At 30.2% G+C, this 23,948-nt stretch overlaps 3 protein-coding genes across 3 annotated transcripts; 2 read left to right on the top strand and 1 right to left on the bottom strand.

Annotated features, from left to right (window-relative positions):
* Positions 1-3,748: 3,748 nt before the first annotated feature.
* LOC126681055 (linoleate 13S-lipoxygenase 3-1, chloroplastic) lies at positions 3,749-8,864 on the top strand. Its single transcript, XM_050376430.2, has 8 exons — positions 3,749-4,320; positions 4,485-4,765; positions 5,210-5,447; positions 5,547-5,879; positions 6,418-6,611; positions 7,042-7,346; positions 7,460-7,726; positions 7,923-8,864. The coding sequence occupies exons 1-8, from the start codon at positions 3,921-3,923 to the stop codon at positions 8,677-8,679; spliced, it is 2,775 nt and encodes a 924-aa protein (XP_050232387.1). The 5' UTR covers positions 3,749-3,920; the 3' UTR covers positions 8,680-8,864.
* A 4,013-nt stretch (positions 8,865-12,877) lies between these two features.
* LOC126682611 (trimethyltridecatetraene synthase-like) lies at positions 12,878-15,237 on the top strand. The gene is made up of 2 exons (XM_050378344.2): positions 12,878-13,849; positions 14,483-15,237. Exons 1-2 carry the CDS (start codon positions 12,941-12,943, stop codon positions 15,110-15,112), a joined length of 1,539 nt encoding a protein of 512 aa, XP_050234301.1. The 5' UTR covers positions 12,878-12,940; the 3' UTR covers positions 15,113-15,237.
* Positions 15,238-19,751: 4,514 nt separating this feature from the next.
* Positions 19,752-22,272, bottom strand: LOC126682612 (putative receptor-like protein kinase At1g72540). The gene is made up of 5 exons (XM_050378345.1): positions 21,833-22,272; positions 21,365-21,500; positions 20,840-20,976; positions 20,529-20,652; positions 19,752-20,410 (listed from the first exon to the last, which is right to left on the bottom strand). The coding sequence occupies exons 1-5, from the start codon at positions 22,229-22,231 to the stop codon at positions 19,878-19,880; spliced, it is 1,329 nt and encodes a 442-aa protein (XP_050234302.1). The 5' UTR covers positions 22,232-22,272; the 3' UTR covers positions 19,752-19,877.
* Positions 22,273-23,948: the final 1,676 nt, after the last annotated feature.

The following is a 23,948-nucleotide window of genomic DNA, read 5'->3' as shown; positions in this document are numbered from 1 at the left end:
AATATAATTTTTTTAATTTTGGCCTATTTAACATGAACTTTTCAATTTTTTACAATTAAAACAATGTGTGTTTTTTTTAAATTAGTGTAATTTTACATCTAAAACGGCGCCGTTTTAATCTAAAACAGTGTCGTTTTACATCCAAAACGGTGCTGATGTCTTTAATTGCAAAAATTTGAAAGTTTATGTACTTTTTTGTCAAAATTAAAAAATTATATTAAATACAAAAAATACTTATGTATTTAAGCCAATAAAATCTTCATATTCTTAAATGTTGTGTGCTAGTTATTTTACCAAATAAAATATAATATAAGGAATAATATAAAGGTCAAATACTTTCTACATCATAATTCGGTTAGTGCTGCTTTGCGTTTTTCCTTTTTAAAATGGTCTTCTTTGATCACCACATCACATGGATGCTGAAGTCTTGAAGGCTATTCAAACCGTTTAGCATTTGAAATGTATTATTTCATACTTTTCATATTTAAGTTTTTGCCTAATCTTGACTGCTTTAGTACTTAATCTTATCTATCTAATCTAAAAAACTCTGCATTTTTTTATTTATCTAATCTCTCTAATCAGAATTTATTACTCGGTAGATCTTTGTACTATTTATTTTTCATTTAATGCATTCTTATGAACAAAAATTGTAAATATGTAGCTCATGTCATCGTTAAGTGGTTGATAATTTTCATATTAAAAATAATAAAAAAATCCCATACTTTCAAACTTTTATTTATCTAGTTTCTTTTTTAAGGTTTTTTATTCATTAAACTGTTATACTTACAAATTTTAATTTATATGAATCCTCTCTAGTTTAATGACATGATCCATTTTATTAACGTGTCAAGTTAGGAAGATATTTTATTCAATTTCATGGACGGCGAGTGTAATGTACACTCATTATTCGTCCAAAAAAATTTAAAGTTTTAAAATAAATTAAATATAAATACTAGAAAAAGACATAAGTTGAAAAGAACCGGATAAATTAAAATTTAAAAAGAAAACACAGACCTAAAGATGAGTTTTTCCATCAATCATTGTTATCATAAATTTCAGCATATATGGTAGGAATTATTATTTAAACCGGTAAATTTAAGATTTATTCCTCTTTTATGCTGTAACAAAAGTACATATTGTGACATGAAACTTTATAATGTCTCAAAAGTCAAAAGTATATAATTTATTTAATATGAAAACTTGAAATCTCAAATATGTATATTCAAATGATTGATAATATAACCATTGTAAACCATATGTGTATTGGTTGAGTGTGCATTTAATTGATCAATCCGTAACTACATATTTAATTTTTAAATTAAGCCGAATCAAAATTATAAGAATGTGAATTTTTAATATAATTTATTAATATGAAAACTTGAAATACCAAATATGTATATTTTAAATGATCAATAATTTAATCATTGTATTTACCATATGTATATTGGTTGAGTGTGCATTTGATTGATCAATCCGTAATTAGATGTTTAATTTGTAAATTAAACTGAATCGAAATTATAAGAACATGAAATTTTTCAAACCAAATAAGTCAATTTGGTTGATTTTTAGTCCATTTTTTTTTATGATGTGTAATACATGGAGAGAATATTATAATTGGCTATTCTAATAATGTGATTGATATGAGTAATTAATATGAGTAAAGATGAAAACAATAAATACTTATTTTTCATCTTTACTCAAGATATATATATCAATAAAAATAAAAAAGACAAAAATAAATCGATTATTTATTTTATCTAAATCAATAAAAAAATGGCTACCATTAGCTAACATAATTATAGCCATTTTTTTAATTCTATAGTTAATTCAGTTCTTGATGATTAATCCTATAGTTAGTTCAGTTCATTACACCATTTTTTAATTATAACACGAGTATGAAAATTGAACCTGATAAAATTCTAAGATCGAATTGCTATATCCTTTTCATTAGATTACGTTTTTATGAAAAAATTACAACAATTTAAATATGGATATATCTCGAGTTAGTGAATTGAAAAGAAAAGGCTTGGAGTTTTAAGTTCTTGATAATTTAATTTTTTTATGAAAAATTAAAGTATATATGATCGCAAGTTTTAAAAAAAATCAAAAAAAATGGCATATGAATTGGAGCATTTAGTGTTGTGCTAAAACAAATCATCTGCTAATTTTCTATACTATTTTGTTTATTTTGATAAATCAAGTGGTATTAATTTTATTTTTATATTTTTTATAGCATTTAATTTACTGAGATGTATTTCAATTTTATATAATATTTTTTTTGGACAAACAAAATAAATATGTAGTAGTTGAAGGTATGTGGACCCAAATACTGGAAAAAAAATCACATGACTGATGCAAATTAGCTAACATAAATCCAAGCATTGGTCAAAAATTAAAAAACTAAATTCAAGATTCATAATGCAATCATCCATTTCATTTTGGATTTTTATTGCAATTAATTAAGAAAATGAGAAAATGTGATTGCCATTGACAAGGATATATACGTCCTTGCAAAGAAAAATATTTTGGCCCCCCACCTTCCTTTTGCCTTCCCTACAACCGCGTCGTTTACTCGCAAACCCGGAAACCCGATTTGACTCAGCTACCTAAATTACATTTCCTTTCCTCTTCAAAAGAATTTTGTTTTTAGAGATTCTCCTATATTTTAAAAACATTTTTTAAAATTATCATGTATATATTAATGGTCAATTATTACTTTTAAATTTAATCTCCTATTGTATCAAGTTTTCTTTAATATTATTATTAGGATATCATAAAAATGTAATACTCATTACTTTTTATCAGTGATTGTAGTATTATTTTGGAGAAGGTGTAAAAATGACCCTCATGTGTGTATCTGTTGTCTCTTGTTGGCATTTCATGTATTTCGGATTTCAAATATTACCCTAACATTGTAAAAAAGTATCAAAAGAACAAAAAAAATTGACGACGTTAAACATAATTGTATACGACATTAAACGGAAATGTTAACAGAAGGGTCATTTTTGATACTTTTTTCGAGATATTAGGATTATTTTTGAGATCTGAAATGCATGAGATGCCAATATAGGACGCGGCTATACTATAAGGTCATTTTTCACTTTTTTCCTTATCTTTTTATGCTGATATAATACATATAAATCACTAAATTGATTAATATGTAATTTTACACATATTAAATAGTCAATGTTTTTTTATAATGATTAAGTGTAGTAATAAATTTGATATTTAAAAATTAATTAAATTTAAATTAATTTAAAGTCAAACAACATTAACTAATAAAAATATAAAATTATTTCTATTCATTTTTTTTCATAATCAATATTCAAATCAAAAAAATTATTTGATAAAAATTAAAACATTTACCATTAATATCAATATGCATTTTTTTTATCTGTTGGTATATATTATTTTTCTTTTTTCTTTTTGATGAAACTATTGGTATATTTTATAGTAATATTTAAAGTGGATATTTTTTATTGACATCATTTACCATCCAAATGAAAGAAAATTCACATTTCAATTTTCAATTATAAACCGTATATTATTACTACTAACATTTTATAATATTATTTGGTCAAATTAATTACAAAGACAAGGACTTAAGGTCCACAACAAGGAATAAAACTAGACCAAAAAATAAAATTCATAACAATGAACTAATTTTGAAAAATGAAAAAACGTGTGGACGGTGATTATGTCATTGTATTCTACGCCTGTGTATATATAAGTAGAGATAGATGAGATGGCCACCCAACTCACCACCAAATCACATTTCAAATACACTCTCTCTTCTCTGCATAACCAAATCAAATAATTTTCATATAACCTATAGTTTTTTATTATAACCTATAGTTTTTATACAGAGTCAGAGGGAGTGAAACAAAAAACAGTAAGAATCTGATCTTAAGATTGGTAACATGGCACTAGCTAAAGAATTCATGGGTACTTCTTTGATGGATAAATCATCATGCAAAGCTATGTTTTTGAATCAAAAGTCTCATAATAATCATTTTTTTGGAAGTATTCCTTCAGTTTTTGTGCCTTTACAGCAGCAGAAAAAGATTAGAGTGGTTAAAAAAGGTGGTACAGTGGCTGCTATAAGTGAAGATTTGATTAAGGCTAATAATAAAAATAGTAGTGGTAATGATACTGTTTTGCCGGAGAAGAGTGTAAAGTTCACGGTTAGAGCAGTTGTGACCGTTAGAAATAAAGATAAAGAAGATTTTAAAGATACAATTGCTAAACATTTGGATGCTTTTGCTGATAAAATTGGAAGAAATGTTGTTTTGGAGCTCATTAGTACTGAACTTGATCCAAGTAAGTCCTGTTTTTTTCACTGTTTTAGATCTTTTTCTTGTTTAAAGATTGATTATTTTGTAGTATTTCTAGCAGTCGGAAGCCTATCTATGTTATACGGAATAGATATTTCATTCTGCACCTATTCCGTGATCTGATCTTGCTTTGGAAATTGAATTTCTTAGGAACTAATGCACCAAGGAGAAGCAAAGAAGCTGTTTTGAAAGATTGGTCCAAGAAAGCAAATGTTAAAGCTGAGAGGGTTCATTATTCTGCTGATTTTTTAGTGGACTCTAATTTTGGTGTGCCTGGGGCAATTACAGTGAGTAATAAACATCAGCAGGAGTTTTTCTTGGAGACTATCACACTTGAAGGTTTTGCTAATGGTCCTGTTCATTTCCCTTGTAATTCTTGGGTTCAATCTAAGAAAGATCACCCTGGGAAGAGGATTTTTTTCTCTAATGAGGTTTGTGTTTTTTAATTTTTGTTCATCTGATGTTTTTTGATTATTTTTTGTCAATCTTAAGACTTTTAAGAAAATGGCAGCCTTGTTTGTTTGTTTGCCTTTTTTTATATTTTTTTGTATGTTGTTGTTCAACAAGACAATTTATCATGGTCAAAATTCCATAATTTTAGCTTTTGAAATTCTGCAAATGACCAAATTAAAATTATTGATTGTTCAAACTTCAAAGCATGGAATCATTGACAGTTCAATTCTGTTTTAATTCTTTAAGTTTTTGAAACTTTTTTATTTAATGCATGTTGGTATAGATAAAAGTCAGTTGGTAGTTTATTATTTTTATACTAAGATAACTCTGTCTACAATAAGTGAGATTTGCATAAAATTTCTTGAATACTATGTATGTCAAAATGTATAATCTAAAAGTATAATCTTTGATTTTGTGATCAGCCATATTTACCAAGTGAGACACCAGCTGGGCTAAGAGGTTTAAGAGAAAAAGAACTAAAAGAAATTAGAGGCGACGGTAAAGGAGTTCGGAAATTGTCGGATAGGAACTACGACTACGATGTATATAATGACTTGGGAAATCCAGACAAGGGTATTGATTATGCCAGGCCAAAACTTGGAGGTGAAATCAGGCCGTATCCGAGACGGTGTCGTACTGGCCGTGTTCCAACTATCACAGGTTAGTGCATCATATTCATTTGTTTTGTACTTAAAATGTTAAAATTTATGCCATTATGCAATGTACTAATTCCTTTTCCAATGCGTTATTATGAACCAGATGCGAACGCAGAGTGTCGCCTAGAGAAGCCATTGCCAATGTATGTGCCGAGAGATGAACAATTTGAGGAATCTAAGCAAAAGACATTCAGGGGTGGAAGGCTCAAGGCTGTGCTTCATAATCTAATACCGTTGTTAAAGGCCACCATTTCTGCCGAGAATCTTGATTTCGCTGCGTTTTCAGACATCGACATTCTCTACAGAGAAGGACTACTGCTTAAAGTAGGGATTCAAGATGAAATCTGGAGAAGGCTACCATTGCCAAAGGTGGTCACCTCAATTCAAGAGTCTAGCGAGCGGTTACTTAGATATGATACGCCGAAGATTCTTTCGAGTAAGTACCATTATGTCAATGATACTTTTAGTTGGATGCTAAAATTAAATCTTATATTCATATTAAGTCTAATTTCACTAGGAAACTTTTACCAGCAACTTAAACTAATGATGTGATATGCATATCCAGTGTCAAGACAAAACTGCTGGACATAAAAGTATGGTGCTGTGATTCTGTAGTAAAAGTCATGGTGCATTTTCTTGGTGCCCCACTGCGCATGGAGCATTTAGTGGGAGCCAGGTCATGATTATATAATTATAAAGTAATGAATCTGAGCCATTTATGTAGATATTTTAAAAGAAATCTATGTATGGGATGCATTTGAATACTGAAAAGAACAGCCACCTTTTCTTGTCTGTTTCTTCTATTTGGTTGGCTATTGAGAACCAGGCATTTATGTTTTAGAAAAAAGTATTTTGTCAGCAATTTCCAATAGCTTGTGGTTCTGTCATTTTCTATTTGTAAAATGCTGGTGCTACATGTTCTTACGAAGAATCCAGGCTACTTTTGCTGAACTCAATGTGACTCCCATGTGCAGAGGACAAGTTTGCCTGGTTGCGAGATGATGAATTTGCTCGTCAAGCAATTTCCGGGGTTAATCCTGTCGCCATTGAGAGGATGACAGTTTTTCCACCAAGGAGTAACCTTGATCCTGAAATATATGGTACACTGGAGTCTGCCCTTAAGGAGGAGCACATTATTAATCAACTGAATGGCATGTCTGTTCAACAGGTAAGGATTTCCTGTTTTGCCAAGTGAATATAGCTTTTAGTGTCAAAATGATTCACTGTCGGTTACACCGAATTAATCAATCTGTTTTGGTTAAGTTTGGTTAAATGATTTGGCTAAGTTTGGCTAGTTTGGTGGTTTCAGTTAATAAATTCTTTTGGTTCTCTTACAGTTAAGAGTTCTAAAAATTCGGTTAACTGAATTAACCGGTTTAACCGACTCCTTTGATGAGTACGGTTTTGTATTTTTAAGATCTTGACTTTGGTTTAAATTACTCCTTTGGTTTCTTCGTAAAGAGAGAAAGTAATTCAATTAATTCGATTTTTGTTAAATCGGTCAATTTTTTAACCGAATAGACCATTTGCTCACCCTGGAATCACAACTTAAACCAGAGTACTAAAACTAATAGTGTGTGTTGTAATTACTGTTGCAGGCCTTGGATGAAAATAAACTGTTTATAGTAGACTATCATGATGTGTATCTCCCATTTGTGGACCGCATTAATGCCCTTGATGGTAGAAAAACATATGCAACTCGTACCATATTTTTCTCGACCCCTCTCGGGACACTCAAGCCGATTGCTATAGAGCTTAGTCTTCCGCACACTCGACCAAATTGTTCTCGATCAAAGCGAGTAGTTACACCTCCGCTTGATGGAACCACAACCTGGATCTGGCAACTTGCAAAGGCTCATGTTTGTTCCAACGATGCTGGGGCTCATCAGCTAATTAATCATTGGTAAGAATGCAATTTCAGGAATCTGATTGAGCATAAAAATTGACCAACATAGCTTCTGAATCATCATACTTCTTTCTTGATGTTAGCTAATTGAACTGTTATCGTGATTTTAGGCTAAGGACGCATGCTGCTATGGAGCCATTTATACTGGCTGCACACCGGCATTTGAGCTCGATGCATCCAATCTATAAGCTATTGGATCCGCACATGAGGTATACCCTAGAGATCAATGCGTTAGCTCGCCAAAGCTTAGTCAGCGCTGATGGTGTCATAGAAAACTGTTTCACACCTGGCCGCTATTGCATGGAGATGAGCGCTGCAGCATATAAGAACTTTTGGCGATTCGATATGGAAGGCCTCCCTGCTGATCTCATCCGCAGGTATATATTTCCAACCTAATCATAAGGACATCAGCAAAACGTTTCTTCCTCGTAGCTCAAGTAATTAGGGATCATTGAAAGAAATGACAGAATCTGTTAAGGATCTATATTCTTTCTTCACATGGACTTCTGTTTCGGTTACTTTAGTATACAAAATTCTTGAGTGAATCTAATAATTGTCCTTGATATTTTGCAGGGGTATGGCTGTACCTGACCCAACACAACCACATGGCTTAAAGCTTCTACTTGAGGATTACCCGTATGCTCAAGACGGGCTGCTAATATGGTTTGCAATAGAGAATTGGGTCCGAACCTATGTGAATCGGTACTATCCAAATGCAAGTGTAGTTTGTAACGACAGAGAGCTACAAGCTTGGTATGATGAGTCTGTCAATGTGGGCCATGCCGATCTCCGTCATGCAGAGTGGTGGCCCACATTAGCCAGCGTCGATGATCTTGTCTCGATCCTAACAACCCTCATTTGGCTGGCATCTGCTCAACATGCTGCCCTCAATTTCGGGCAGTATCCATATGGTGGTTATGTGCCTAATAGACCAACACTTATGAGAAGATTGATTCCAGAAGAAACTGATCCCGAGTATGAAAGTTTCCTGGCAGATCCACAAAAATATTTCCTGTCAGCACTGCCGACTCTGCTGCAAGCAACAAAACTAATGGCTGTAGTGGACACATTATCAACTCATTCACCCGACGAGGAATACCTAGGCGAAAGACAACAACCATCGACATGGACGGGCGACTCTGAAATGGTAGAGTCATTTTACGAGTTCTCAGCGGAGATGGGGCGGGTAGAGAAGGAGATCGAGAGAAGGAACAATGACCCTAACCTTAGGAGCCGGTGCGGCGCAGGGGTTTTGCCATATGAGCTACTAGCACCTAGCTCAGAACCAGGAGTAACATGTAGAGGTGTACCTAATAGCGTGTCTATATGAGCAAAATAATTAATAGCCGTTTGAATTGGCTCAAGACTATAGCCAATTCTGGCATTATAGGACCATTCTGTATCTATATATTGATGCTATAGGGTGCATTTAGTGCCACTTTTTAACATAGGATTTGTATATGTAATATCCATAGCTCTGTATTATAAGCTTAATGCTAAGTATACATTTTTTTATACTGATGCGAATGTGAAATTTATGGGAAAATTGGATTGAAAATGTTGGTGGTATTTTTGAAATTCTTCTACATGTAAAAGTGTGTAAATTATTTTGGGTCTAATTGGATTGAAAATGAGCAAACAATTAATACTCATCTTCGTTTGTCGCTTTTGAGCCAAATTCATTTGTTTAAACTTCTCAGATTGCATTTCAAGGTTTTAAGGTATCATGTTTGATGTTATTAATTTCTTTTAGGATTTTCTTTTCAATATAAGATTAGGGTTTTATTTTATGTAAGGGTTAAATTTTAGAAAGGCAGTTTTTGGTTGAATAAAATTTAATCAATAATTTTCTCTTTGATTTTCAAATTAATTTTTTTGTGAATCAACAATTTTTAGATGTCTAATTACATAGTATTTCTTGAATCAGTGAATTTTTAGAAGTTATAATATGATATTTTTTTGTTACTCAACATATTTACGTATTTATTAAGTTTCCGCTACGTCAATAACCTCTCTGCTTCTTCCTTTGCAATTGAAGACCTGATTAAGGCTGACTAAAAATCAAATTAAATTATTTTTTTTGACTTGGCTGATCAAAATTATTTTGATTAACAGTTAAATAAATTTATGTATGGGTAGTATGTGAATGAGTAGAATATTGTTTGATTTTTGATTTTTAATCAGATTTTTATTGGTTAATCAAATCTACCTAAAAATCAAGCGTTAATAAGATGTTGTTTTACAATTAATATGTATATTTATTTATATAAATAGATTATAAATATCATATTATATGCAATTTTGGCCTAAATCGATATAAACCGAACTAAACAAATAAGATTATATAAATTCTGGTTAACTAAATCGGCATTTTATATAAACATTTAATGTGTTTTTTTATTTGATTTTTTGTAGAATGGTTCGATTTTAGATTTTGTTGAATTAAAGCGAACTAGAACCGGACCATGCATGCTTCTAAATGTGATGAATTATGTCTCAACAACTTGAGCATGAAAGATACATAACTGGCCCATTGCCATAACCTGAGAGTTATAAATTGGAATTGTTTCAATTCTTAATGCTTCACCTTTTATTTACTGGTGAGTTAGTCCAATGAAAATCATAATGAGAAATAATTTGAGAGGAGATAATTAATCCCTACTAAATTTAGTGAGGCATAACATAGTGATGGGTTGAATCATCTTTAATTGCTGGTTTGTATGCTTTAATGCTTACAATTAATGGAGAAAAAAATATTGTGAATTTTAAAGTTTTCAATTTGAATTACGCTTTTATAGCATTTGGCTATTTCTGTGTAGGCTCATTAACATGAGCAATTATTTTGAAATAAACTTGTTATAGCCAAAGGCAATTTGATTTTAAATTGATTTCTATCGTGGAAAACATCCTGTGTTGTTTATGAGAAATTTTAGATTAATCAAATTTACCGTGTAAAATTATACAAATATTTTGAGGTCAACTGATCTAGGATCTACTTTTTATTTATTGATTTTATTTTATTTGTAAGATATAAGCTTTATAGATAGTATAGCTTCACTACTCTAAAAAGTTGTGGTAGTTTGCATGATGTTTCTTCTTCTTCGGTAGTTTGATTTATTTGGAATCTATTAATAATACTAATTTAGTTTAATATATAGTTTAACATTTAACTTTTACCTTTATACCATCTAACTCCTAACGTTAACATTTCACCTAACGAAACTCTGAATTTATTAAATTCGATTTGACCCTTAAACTTGATAAATACGTAAACATTGAACTCAACTGTGTCCACTTGTCATTTGGAACAACTAAAAGAATTTGTATACTGAAAGGTTCAATGTTTATGTAGTACGATCGGATTATTTAACAAGTTTAAAGATTTGATAGATGAGATGTTAAATTTAGAGGTTAGATGAGTAAAAATGTACAAATTCAAAAGTTAAACTATATATTTAACCATATTAGTTTTGCTTTATGCGTTTTACATTTGACTCATAATATGATATATATTAATAATCAAATAAAATATTTAAAAAATTTATTTGTAGAGTTTTTCTAACCATAAAAATAAATCTATCAATGTTAACAATTATTAATTCTCCGTCCATCATATTTTGTTTATCGTTTTTTATGTTTTTTGATATTTCAAAGAATGTCACATTTACATTATTAATATTTTTTTTACTCTTAACATTAATGAGTTTGACCGATAGACAATCAATGATGTGGTTGACTATATCATATTTTAAAAGCAAAAACAATAAATATAATTTTTTTATTATATTTATTAATATATTAATAATATGTGTGGAAATAAAAAGGTGACAAATAAAATAGGACGAAGAGAGTATATTATTACACTTTTAAATTATCATTCAATTTTTTAATTTTTATAAATTTTTAATAATTAGGGTTACAACAAGAAAACTACAATATAATAATTATATTTTTAAATATGTGTAATTTTAAAAATATGGATGTTTTTTTAGAATGAAGTAAGTAATATATTAAGAAAATTTCTAATCACTTAAAATTATCACACCTTTAAAAATCTTTTATTATAACCCATATTTCAAGTTTCACTTTCAATTATAGTCATTTGTTTAAATTGAAGTGGAAAAAAGTTCAAATAAAATTTTTATATTGCTTTATTTTTAAATTGAATTATGATAAATATATAAATTAGAACAATATAAAGTAACATAAATGAAAATTTAAACTTTTTCTCACTCCAATTTGGACAGATAGCTATAATTGAAAGTGAAATTTGAAAAATGAACTAATTTGAAGATATTGAAAGGTGAGGTAATAAATAAAAAGATGAGGTATTTTTGAGTGATTAAATCTTAAATAAAATTATGATATATATGACTATGGTATATCAACAAAGTAGATAATCTAAGACTAAACTCATCTTAAGGCTCTCATACTATATTATTTTTGTTTAAAAAGCCCTTGTATTATTTTTTTATTCTTAAGGTCGCTCTACTTACATAATTTTTGATTTTCAGGTCCTTTTATAATTTTTTTTGTTCCTCCAGTCCCTAAAAAGGACCTGAAAATTGAAATTTTGCCAAGTATAGGGACTTTAAGAACAAACAAATATTACATAATTTTTTGAATAAAAATGATATTGTATACGAGCCTCTAAATAAGTTTAGCCATAATTCTAATAAAAAAGAAGTGATTCAACAATGAACATGATTCACATAATTGAATCAAAACACACTCTCAGCCACTTACGGTGGAGCCACCGGCGGCATTAGATTAAAGTCTCTCTTGAAAATTATTTCCATATTTTTTTAATGTTTTCTTCTTGGTCCATATTTTAAGAAATTGCAGTGCAACTCTTATTGTAGAATGACTTTCTATAATTTATTGAGTCAACGGTCAAGATTTATTGAACTATATAGTATATGCATTGGTCCACCATCATTCACACTTTTCTCTACACCAACCAAGAAACTATATGGCATTTTCCACCAAGTATCCTAATCAACCAAACAGAATTAAGAGTAAACAAATTCTAGTTTTGACAAAAGAAACTAATATTATATTTTTTTCGAGTTTGAATAAAATGAGCAAGATTAACTTCATGTGCAAATCTTAATTTCGAAAATTCAAAGATGCAAGATTAATATGAACATTAATTCGTTGAACCATAACCACCTATCCATATGATCTTGAACTACAAATCTAAACTCGTCGGATAGTGAAGACAATTTTATATATTTTTTTATATTCTCGCATAACGTCGAGTGAGTTGCACATTTCAATCTTTGTTTTAGTAAGGACTATGAAAGAAGAAAAACGATTATTAAAATACTAAAGAAAATGAAATTAATTGTTAAAGACTAACTTAATAAAACAGAAAACTTGACAACGACTAGAATCAATAAACAAACTTAATACATATAACCTCATACTACCAATTTTTCCTTCAATAGATAGCGACAACTTTTCAGTGACATAATTAAAACAATTTGTTGCCTATTCTCAACTATATATAAGTACCTCATCACCCCTTCCACTTCATATCACTCAACACAAGTTCCATCATTAAAATTCTCAATACCATCAACTCCCAAATGGAAACTCCTAACTGGGTTCCCTATGCCACGGCTTGGTTAGCCACCATAGCTCTAATCATCCTCTCCCGCCGTCTTCGCCGCCGTAAACTAAACCTCCCACCCGGCCCAAAACCGTGGCCCATTATCGGAAACCTAAACCTAATAGGCCCACTCCCTCACCGTTCCCTCCATGCCCTTTCGCAAAAATATGGGCCGATCATGCAACTCAAATTCGGGTCATTCCCTCTAATTGTCGGCTCCTCCGTTGAAATGGCTAAAATAATCCTCAAAACCCAAGATGTCACCTTTTGCGGCAGGCCCAAATTCGCCGCAGGAAAATACACAACCTATGATTACTCGGATATAACTTGGTCGCAATATGGTCCTTATTGGCGACAAGCAAGAAAAATGTGCGTCGTCGAGCTTTTTAGCGCTAAACGACTCGAATCATACGAGTATATACGAAAAGAAGAGCTGAGATCATTTCTTAAAAACATTTTTTCCTCAAACAACAACCCTATCAACTTAAAAGATCAGCTTTCTGATCTGAGCTTGAATGTGATCAGCAGAATGGTGTTGGGGAAAAAATACACGGTCAAGAGCGAGTCGAGTGAGACCGAGATAGTGAGTCCCGACGAGTTTAAAGAAATGATCGACGAGTTGTTCTTGCTTAATGGAGTCCTGGATATTGGTGACTCAATTCCTTGGCTTGCTTGTTTGGATTTACAAGGTTATATAAAGAGAATGAAGGCTTTGAGCAAGAGATTTGATCGGTTTTTGGAGCATGTTTTGGATGAACATGATGAAAGGAGAAAAAAAGTGGATAATTTCGTCGCTAAAGATATGGTTGATATTCTTTTGCAGCTTGCTGATGATCCTAATCTTGAAGTTAAGCTTGAAAGAATTGGAATCAAGGGATTTACTCAGGTAGATTTGCTTTAAACTTTTTTTAAAAAAAATGAAAATAAATTGCTCTTATATTTCGGTATAACCAAAAATGAAATCAAACCGAATTTAATCCTTCTAATCAAGTTTGATTATTTTATTTATATTCCAATTTTTTAAAAAACATTAATTTTTGACTTGTAAATTTTGATAAGAATATTTCAGTTGTATTTATAAAAAAAAGTACGTTTTAATGCAATTATTAAATTTTTCTATTTAATTATTTATGACTAAAATTTTTTAATTTCGTCAATTATAGTCTAATTTTAATTATATTTTTATTAAAAAGAAAAAGAAAACATCGGATAGAAGTAGAAAAAGATCGACAATAAATCGACCTAGTTGGTTATAATTGATAAGTATTTATCGAAATTAGTCCAAAATTGATGTTTTCGGAAAATTTGGATGTAAACAAAAATCAAAAAATAAAATATTATTTTAAGTGATTATGAAAATACCAATTGAACTAATTCGATTTACTGTACTTTTACCCTTGAACTTTCCGATAATTATGAGTCAACGTTAGTCATGTGGGTCTACTTGATTATATTAGTACAATAACTGATTATGCAATACGACTCACCTATTCATTAAATTATAAACTAAAAATTTCAGGACTTGATTGCCGGAGGAACAGAAAGCTCAGCAGTCACAGTAGAATGGGCAATTTCCGAGCTACTAAAAAAACCCGAGCTCTTCAAAACGGCAACGGAAGAGCTCGACAGGGTGATCGGAAAAGAAAGATGGGTAGAAGAAAAAGACATAGTTAACCTTCCATTTATCGACGCAATTGCTAAAGAGACAATGCGGTTACACCCCGTTGCGCCAATGTTAGTACCAAGACAATGTCGCGAAGACACTAAAATCTCGGGGTACGACGTTCCTGAAGGGACACGTGTCCTTGTTAATGTCTGGACTATCGGGAGGGATCCTACAATTTGGGACAATCCTGATGAGTTTTGTCCTGACAGGTTTATTGGTAAGGACATTGATGTCAAAGGGTGTGATTTTGAATTGTTGCCGTTTGGTGCTGGAAGACGGATGTGCCCTGGGTATCCTTTGGGGATGAAAGTGATTCAAGTGAGCTTGGCTAATTTATTACAGGGGTTTAATTGGAATTTGCCGGGGGATATGAAAAAAGAGGATTTGAATATGGATGAGATTTTTGGACTTTCGACTCCTAAGGAGAAACCACTTGTTGTTGTGGCTCAGCCTCGACTTCCATCCCATGTTTACTCTTTGTAATTTTGGTTTTTGATTCGGTTTGAGTTAAGTTGTTGATCATCTTTTGATGGTCGAATAATTGGCGAATAAATATCAAAAATGTTTAAGTTAGTGATTTTAAATAAATAAATTTACATTGTAGTAAAGTTTGATCATTTTTATTTTCTATTGGCAAATAACATCGTGTCGTGAATTTATGAATGAAGGAGTAAAATGACTTAATTTTATAAATTGTGAGTTTATTTGTCTGTAATTATAAATTTTAATATTTTAATTTTTGTAAGTGAAGTTGGAATGATGAGAAAAAAACATGTGTTGAAATAATTGTATTGCAGAAGGTGTGTCATCCTGGAACCTCTTCAGGGTTTTACAATTCCAGTATAGTTATAGTAATATTTTGTGTTGATTGTAAATTAAATTACAAATTTTAACATGATTTGCAATTACAATACGAATTTTGAAATTTGGCAGCAACCAACTTTCATTTTTTGACAAATTAGTACACCGGCCAATCATGCAACAACATGTGATTGTATATTACAATGTCCATGTTAGTGGTTTTTTAGCTCGATATACCAATTTGCCAAAAAATGAAAGTTAATTACTGACATTGTCAAGTTTTAAATTTCGTGTTGTAATTGCAAATCAGGATAAAGTTTGTATTTTTATTTGCAATTAACCATAATATTTTTATATGTTTTGGTATGATGAAACATTAAAATTTAAATTTAAAAAATATATAGTTGAATTTTTTTTAATAATTTAATAAATTTTGATTATTTTCTGAAAATAGTATAAACAAGTATGTATTATTTCACTAAATTTTAAATATTTCAGTTTAATTAATGTATTATGTTTTTTAAATTAGTAAACCAAACATTAAAGTGTCTCTTGTGGTTCAAAAGTATTATTTTACCACTATATAAATTTTGTGTAATGGTACTTCTTAAACTTTTGAGTGAAAATTTATCTATTTTTTCTGTAATAGAGTAATTTTTTTAACATCATTTGATTCTAACTTTTTTAATATTAAAAGTTATATATGTTCAACAAGATGCATTCTATCTTCTTTCTAGACCAAATCATGGGACTGCATATCCATCCGACCCATCCAGGCCCGTTCATTTTAAACCGAATTGGAATAGTTAAATTTTTGTTAAGCTCAGCTTGAGCTTGAACTCGGAGTGTTTATCCCATGCAACCGTTGCGCCACGTCATTTTTACATCAAGCCAATGAGCATTTGCGATAGGGAATCTTTTAATTATTACTTATTTTTTTAATCATTCAATTTTCCACTTGGCTAACGCACAATTGGTTTGTTGCACGAATGACATGGCGCAACGGTTGTGTTGTATAATTATCCTTGAACTCGTGATAAACTTGATTTTTATGGAATGAGTTGAATTTTTGTAATTATTTAAATTTTAATATAAGTCCGAAAAAATCTGACTATGATCCAAGCCTCATAAATATAATGTGGTCGAAATTAACAAAAATGAGACATGCACCGAAAAGCTTACATTAAAAAAAGTCAAATTGAGTTGATTTCAGTTTAAAACTGTTGAAACCTGACTTATGAGTTATGAATAAGTCCACGATGTTTTTGTTTTAGGTTAACCAAGAAACTGTTCAAAAAAGATTATTTAATTTTAAAAAATACGCTTAAAGTCAAAAAAATAATTTAAACTAAAAAAAATCAAATTTATGTATTTATTTTTTACTATAAAAAATACATAGTGGATATATATATATATATATTTGATATCTTAAAATATATTATTAATATATCTTCGATACATCTCTGATACGGAACACATAAAATGAAAACTTTTACATGCTGAGTGAAATTCTTTTATTATTAAATGAAGCTTTTTTTGAAAGAACATACTTTTGAATTTTTTGACCCTTTTTAATTTTTTTATAATTTTCCTTATTTTAATTTTGGATATGGGCTTGTGATCGGTTGAAAAGGCATGATTTTGAGTGTCTCCATATAAGCAGCCCAAAGAATAACAGCTTTTAATTATATGGCCCAATGTTTGTGCACTGTGGCCCAATGATTGCAATTTGCAAGGACTATCTACTGGACTCTTATCCAACATCAACACCCGAAATATTGCCACTAATTATTATGGATAATTGAGAGGATTTCTGAACTTTCAATTTTTTCAATTCAGTTACTAATTTTTTTTATTGAACCTTCATTTTTGTTTATTTTGAATTTTTTCTGGCCAAACATGCTTAGGTGACAACTAAAATTAATTTTTTTTATTTAAAAACTTGTAATGTATGCATAATTTGACCTAAAGACTCTTTTGCAAAATGAAATTATGTATATGATAAATTTTTAAAGTAAAACTAGCAAAATTCGGCTGTCACATGTCAAATCACGGTTGTTACCTAAATATTTTTGGCTGGAAAATGATCCAAATGACAAAAAAAATGAGAGTTCAGTAACCAAAAAGAAAAAACAATTAGTTATGAATAAAAATAAAAATTTAGTAACCCTCAGAATTAATTATCTAATTATTATTATTATAAAGAATTTGATGAACTCAACGCCGGTGATCTTATTTCGCAGTTAAAATGTACTTGCACCTTCAAAATTATGCTCATACTACTGTTCCACAGCTCGTCAGCCACCGAGTTGACGAGGTTGCCGAGTATAGTACAGGGTTGTAGCCGGTGGGATAGCCAGAAAATTTAATTTGGGGGACGAATTATAAGTGAAAAACTCTAATTAACACTTTTTTCCATACCAACAAGGATAGAATTTAAATTCGAAAAAAAATTTCTAAAAAAAATACATCTTCGACCAACTCCAACAAGATAGAACACACAAGCCCGTCTGTAAGTGGCTCCACCACTGGATGTGGCTATGAATAGAATTTGATTAAATGTCGGTTTTGTTATTATTCACATTTTTTTGTCAAACCGGCTGAATAATTAAATTTACTAAAACTAAATTTATCAAAAAGTGTAAGTACATTTTTTTTATCTCCTAGGGTTTTACTCCTACCTCCATGGTGACTCGAATCCATAACCTTTCGGTTGCTAAGTACCAGAAAAACTAACTAACAAGATTAAATCAAAACTTTCTTGAATACATGTCTTTATTTTGTTAATAAAATACTTAGAGCTCTTTCTAATTTGATTACAAAACATTTTTGTTGTATTTTTAATTGATTTTCTTTATATCTATGATTAGAAACTAGCAAATGGACACATGCCAGAACTGACTATGGAATATTGACTTTGGATTTTTGACTCAATAAACTAATAAAATATCAAATAGAGGTTAATTTAATTGATCAATTACTGTATAGTACACAAGAATTTAGGTATTTAGGTATAATTACACTTCTTTACAACATCAATTGCAGTCAATATATGTTCAGAAAAACTCATTTCAATTTGAAAAAGTGTCATTATAAAATAATGAACATCACAATTATAAAGTGAGAAATGTTAATCCAACAAAAAAATCACAATTAGCGGCTCAGTGCTTAGAAATATTAGCCATTCTGAATTTGTTTTCAATAAGTTATTGTTAAAAGACTGACTACGAAATATCAAAAAAAAAGTCCATTCTTTTGATTGAAGTTAAATCCATACCAAATTTAGGAAGATCATTAAGTCTTGGTTTAAAAATAAGAAAATTGTATGGTAGATAGAGTTAAAATTACAACGTCATGCATATAATATTTTTAAAAACAATATCTATTAATTAATTATAGTTTCAGGGATATTATAATAATTAACTAAAATTTAATGGATATTAAAAAAATCACTTCTACACGATGTAGAATTTTCAATTTCAATTTTAATTCGAGCTATTTAACTAAAATATGATTTGCTAGAGTTTGTTTGGTTTAGTTCTTCTGGGTAGTTGATAGTTGAATTTGTAGTTAATAGCTAATAGCAAATAACATTAAACTAGTTTATACAAGTTTTGTTTGTGACTTAAACAAACCGAGCAGTTCTATATTCAAACTCAACTTTTTAAATATGTAAAAATTAAATAAAGATTCGAGTTCGGTTTGTTTAGATTATAAACAAGCTTGAGTTCATGGGCGGAACTAAAAAATTTAGTTTTGGAGATGAATTGTATATAACAAAAATTGGCGGGCTAATTATACAAAAATACAAATTTCATAACTACAATTTAAGAAAATTAAAAAGGTATTTAAAAAAGAAAGGGGTAATGTTATAAAAATTCACAAACTTTATATGTTTTCTCATTTTAATCATGCACTTTAAATTTTCTCATTTTCATGCACGAACTACCACTTTTTCTCAAATTCATGCACGATGCTGAGGTGTCACGGCTCCATTGGTGTAATTCGCTGAGTTGGAGGTCATTTTACACCAATGAATGAGTGCCACCTCAGCACCGTGTATGAATTTGGAAAAAAGTGGTAGTTCGTGTATGAAAATGAGAAAATTTAAACTTCATGATTAAAATGAGAAAACGTGTAAAGTTCGTGATTTTTTTTTGACACTAACCCAAAAAGAAATTAGGGGTGGTGGCGCCCTCAGTTTAAAGGGTTGGTTCTGTCTCTGTTCAAGTTGAATTTTTATTGAACTGAACATCGAATCGTTCGCGAGTAGTTTGGTTCATTTGCAGTACAAAATAATGGCACATAAGATGAGTGAAGATGATAACAAATTTCCTTAAATTCAAAATTAATAAGTAAACAAATAATTGAGCATAAGTAATGTAATGTACAAAATTTACCCCCTATGAGAATACAAACTAGTATCTAAGCTTTCAAAAAGAGCAATTTACTCCCTAGAAGAATACAAACTAGTACCCAAAGTCTTATAAAGAGTAGTATCAGAATGCACAGCTCTAGACTTCAATGGCTTAATTCTTCGTTTATGCCTCCGACCTTTCTCATTCCGATTTCGACTCTTTTCGTTCAAATCCGATTGTTTTTCTTGTTCATTAATTTCGTTATTGGCTGGATCACTCGGAACAACGTACACAAATGGTCCAATTGGTATGTCATTCAACTCGAGCAAAGGTTCCAAGGTCTTGACCACATGACTCATACTTGGTCTAGACTTACAGTGGTGGCTCAGGCATTGATAGGCCAATGCTGCTGCCTTTATGGCACCTTCTCTAGAGTACTGCCCTTCTAGTCTTGGGTCTATTATTTGGTGGAGTTTATGGTGATCTTTCAACATGGGCCTTGCCCATTTTACCAAATTTTGCTCTCTAGACGGACGGTTCTTGTCGAGTGATCGCCTACCGGTCAGTAGCTCGACGAGTACTACTCCGAAACTAAATACATCACTCATGCTTGTTAAGTGACCTGAAAAACCATCCACTTATTAGTGAGAAATGGAAGCGCTTTAACAGGAAATTTACTAAAAGAAAAAAAATAGTAATAATTATAAAGCTTTAGAATATTAGATGAATTGACAAATTACCGGTCATTATATATTCTGGGGCAGCGTAGCCTTCGGTTCCCATAATGCGAGTTGTAATATGTGATTGATCTCCTTCAGGACCATCTGTTGCTAGTCCAAAATCTGAAAGCTTTGCATTAAAATCCTGGAAAATAAAAAGAGAATGTAAATATTACTCTCTCTATTCTCCCGCTAAATTGCAGGAAACTTATCAATTCGTACATTTCCGCATTTAGTTATTAATCTAAAAGCTACAAAACATTATAGCTATAATCAATGGTTCAAAATAAAGTATCTTTTCGTCCTTATAAATTTATAATTTAAACACTTGCCGCGTCTAATAACACATTCGAGGCCTTAAAATCTCGGTAAATGACAGGTTTTTCTTCTTCATGGAGAAAAGCAAGGCCTTTTGCTGCTCCAAGCGCAATTTTTAGTCTTGTTAACCAAGGCAAAGCTGCAGTGTACCCTGCATTTATCAATCGACATTCAATAAAATTGGATTAATTAATAAAAACATTAAGAAAATTAATTCCTATTTTCAAGATCAGCAGATATTTTATGTGTAAACTATATGATTAATGTATAATCTTTCTTTCTAAAATTAAAAGATCAAAGGGACATCACAATCGCTAACTCACACTTAGTCATTTTAATCAACTACGGATAATACTTACTATTTTTAGGTTAATCAACCGCTACATCCTAACCCATGAACGTGTTTATTTTGTTCAATTTGTCGGTTAATTGACCTAAAATTAGATACTATTGTTTTCCACTGATTAACTGACTCTAATTCATAAATTCAGGGACCAAAATGTTCCTTTGTTCAAAATAAAAAGAGGAAAAATGCCTACTTTTAAATAGTTGATTCTCTAAGTTGCCTCTTTCCATGTACTCATAAACTAGAAGCCTGTGTTCATCCTCACAGCAGTATCCAATCAAATTCACCAAATGGGGATGCTTTAGTTGCCCTAGAAATATTACCTCGGCCTGCAAACAATATAAAAATTTACTGCAATTACATATATTGTACGAAAACAAAAACGCTAAAATCAAAAATACGGAATCAAAAACATCCAAAATAATATATTTTTTACAAGAATAGATTACAAATATATAGTTTTTGAAAATAAAAAAATGTCAAAACATAAAATTTGATACGGTTCCATGCAACATAGACAATTACCAATATATAGAATGAAACGGGAAACGGAAAACATTCGAAATGATAGTTTTTATAAAATTAGATTCTAAATATAAATTTTCATTTGTTTTTCGAAATAAAACGCCTAAACGTATGATTCGGAACTCGGTTTACTTACCAGCCACTCTCTATGACCTTGAGAGCCATCCAAATCCAAGACTTTAATAGCAACACATTGAGCTTTTAATCCATGCCTAAGTTTATCAGTAATAAACCCTTTATAAACACTTCCAAATCCGCCTTCACCGAGATAATTACTTTTCGACAAGTTATGAGTTACGGTTTTCAGCTCTTTAAGTGTGAAAACATAGAGATTAAACACAGAACTTGAGAAATCAGTGAAAGATAATGGTGATCCAGAGTTGCTTAAATCTGACAGAGATAATCTTTGAGATGTAAGTTGATGAAAAACATTAATTTTTGGCTCTGGAAGCTGAAATTTTTGAAGTGGAAATGGATTCTCAAATTTGAAACATCCTTGAAATAGAAATTTCCAGTAATATTTCTTTGGAGCCATTTTTTCTTTGTTTTTGTTTGGTATGGAAATAGAAGGTTATGGTAATGTGACTGCAAATTACTAATGTTCAAGCACAAGTTGGTTTATATATAGAGAGAAAAATTCTTTCTTGGAAAAATTGCCGAGCGGTGTCTGAATTTTTCTGATTTAACTCTTTTAGTGTTTGAACTTTTATTTCTTTTAAAGTAGTGTTTTAGTTTTTAAAAAATATATCAAATAAATTTTATAAATATTTTTTGTTCACTGGTGTCCTATAAAGATAAAAATAAATCTCGTTTTTTTTTACCATTTTAGTTAGAATAATGACAATGCGCGTAAATGTTACACTTACTTGCGTGTATGAGAGTGAAATTCCAAATGAAACTGAACAAATAAATTATATTTGTTTCGGTTGATATTATTAAAAAACATTTTTTTATGTTTGGTTTGATTTTAAACATAAAAAGTTAAGTTAAGTTTAGTACAAACTGAACCAAATCAAATACGCTAGTTTGGTTTAATTTGAAAAAATTCAATATCTTAAATTATTGGTTTGATTCAATTTTGACAAAAAAAAAAGTAAAATGTTGGTTCGGTTTGAACCAAATGCACACTTCTACTAATAGTAAGTTAAAATTTATTTTTAGTTTTATTAGTAGTTTGGTGGTCCAAAATGGCCAAATGCCCTTGTATAATAGCCTTTCACAAAGTTTGGATACTAATTTAAATAAACTAAAACTTCAGGCACTAAATTATTAGATTTATAAAAGTTCACACATTATTAACAAATTTTCTTTCCTTTTAGGCTCGAAATTCAATGAGAAAAGGAATGTAGTTGTAGTTAAAAGTGTGAGCCAATCACCTACCTTTTTTTTTTGTAATGCAAATTAAGTACAATCCAAGAATATCTAGTAACCCTAAATGAAATGTTTAATAAATACCCAATTTCAAATTTTATTTTCTATAGCAGTAGTCAAGTCTCCTCTTTACTGGCTTCGCCTGAGAATCTTCATGGCCCCTTCTTGACTTTGAAAGCAGAAAAAACGAATTTACTTTCTTGGAATGGTTCATATTGCAACTAAATTTTTGTTTGGGTATGTTTGTTTATTTGTGGAAGTAGTCTTATTGATATTTTTATTTAATGAAATTATAAAAAATTTGAGTAAGAAAATTCACACCACGGTGATGGAATAAAGAGAATGAAATTTTGCATTTTAAATTATTTTTATTATATAGTTAGAGTAGATTTTGTATATATATATATATATATACAAAATTAAATTAAATTATAATATTTTGTTGGTTTAATAATTGAAAAATATCTTTATAATTTTTTGTCTATGGTCCAAATTTTTAAAATCGTCAATTTTAATACCTCTTTCAATTTTCAATTCCATCACTAGCAATTTATTTAAATTGGAGCGAATATTAGACTAAGTATACTCTTCATATTATAAATTTTTAAGAAAAAAGGCAAATTGTAATAATACGAAGGTTATAATTGAGCATTCTTCACTCAAATGACTATAATTGAAACTGAAAAATTGAAAATTAAGCTAAAATTGTAGATTTGAAAGTTTTGACCATAAACGGAAAAGTCGAAAAAAGAGAGGCATAATAGGTGATTAAAACGTATAAAGATTAAATGTCTTTGTAGTTTCCTTTGCTGGACTTTTGGAAAGTCTTAGAAACATCATTTACTCGGTTTATAGCCTCCGTTTAACTTTTTGCATTCTTA

This window comes from Mercurialis annua, linkage group LG5 (assembly GCF_937616625.2).
Source record: "Mercurialis annua linkage group LG5, ddMerAnnu1.2, whole genome shotgun sequence".
Lineage (NCBI taxonomy): Eukaryota > Viridiplantae > Streptophyta > Magnoliopsida > Malpighiales > Euphorbiaceae > Mercurialis > Mercurialis annua.
The sequence above is the reverse complement of the archived record's forward strand: the minus strand, read 5'-3'. Positions and strand labels throughout refer to the sequence as shown.

Bases quoted from the DNA above. Each gene is read 5' to 3' on its own strand.
- LOC126682612 (XM_050378345.1), bottom strand. From the start codon at position 22,231: ATGGCTCCAAAGAAATATTACTGGAAATTTCTATTTCAAGGATGTTTC. The intron at 21,501-21,832 runs GTAAGTAAACCG...TATTGTTTGCAG, and splicing joins AAGGTCATAGAGAGTGGCTG to GCCGAGGTAATATTTCTAGG. The intron at 20,653-20,839 runs GCAAGTGTTTAA...TTTATTTTCCAG, and splicing joins CGAATGTGTTATTAGACGCG to GATTTTAATGCAAAGCTTTC.
- LOC126682611 (XM_050378344.2), top strand. From the start codon at position 12,941: ATGGAAACTCCTAACTGGGTTCCCTATGCCACGGCTTGGTTAGCCACC. The intron at 13,850-14,482 runs GTAGATTTGCTT...TAAAAATTTCAG, and splicing joins GAATCAAGGGATTTACTCAG to GACTTGATTGCCGGAGGAAC.
- LOC126681055 (XM_050376430.2), top strand. From the start codon at position 3,921: ATGGCACTAGCTAAAGAATTCATGGGTACTTCTTTGATGGATAAATCA. The intron at 5,448-5,546 runs GTTAGTGCATCA...ATTATGAACCAG, and splicing joins CCGTGTTCCAACTATCACAG to ATGCGAACGCAGAGTGTCGC. The intron at 7,727-7,922 runs GTATATATTTCC...GATATTTTGCAG, and splicing joins CCTGCTGATCTCATCCGCAG to GGGTATGGCTGTACCTGACC.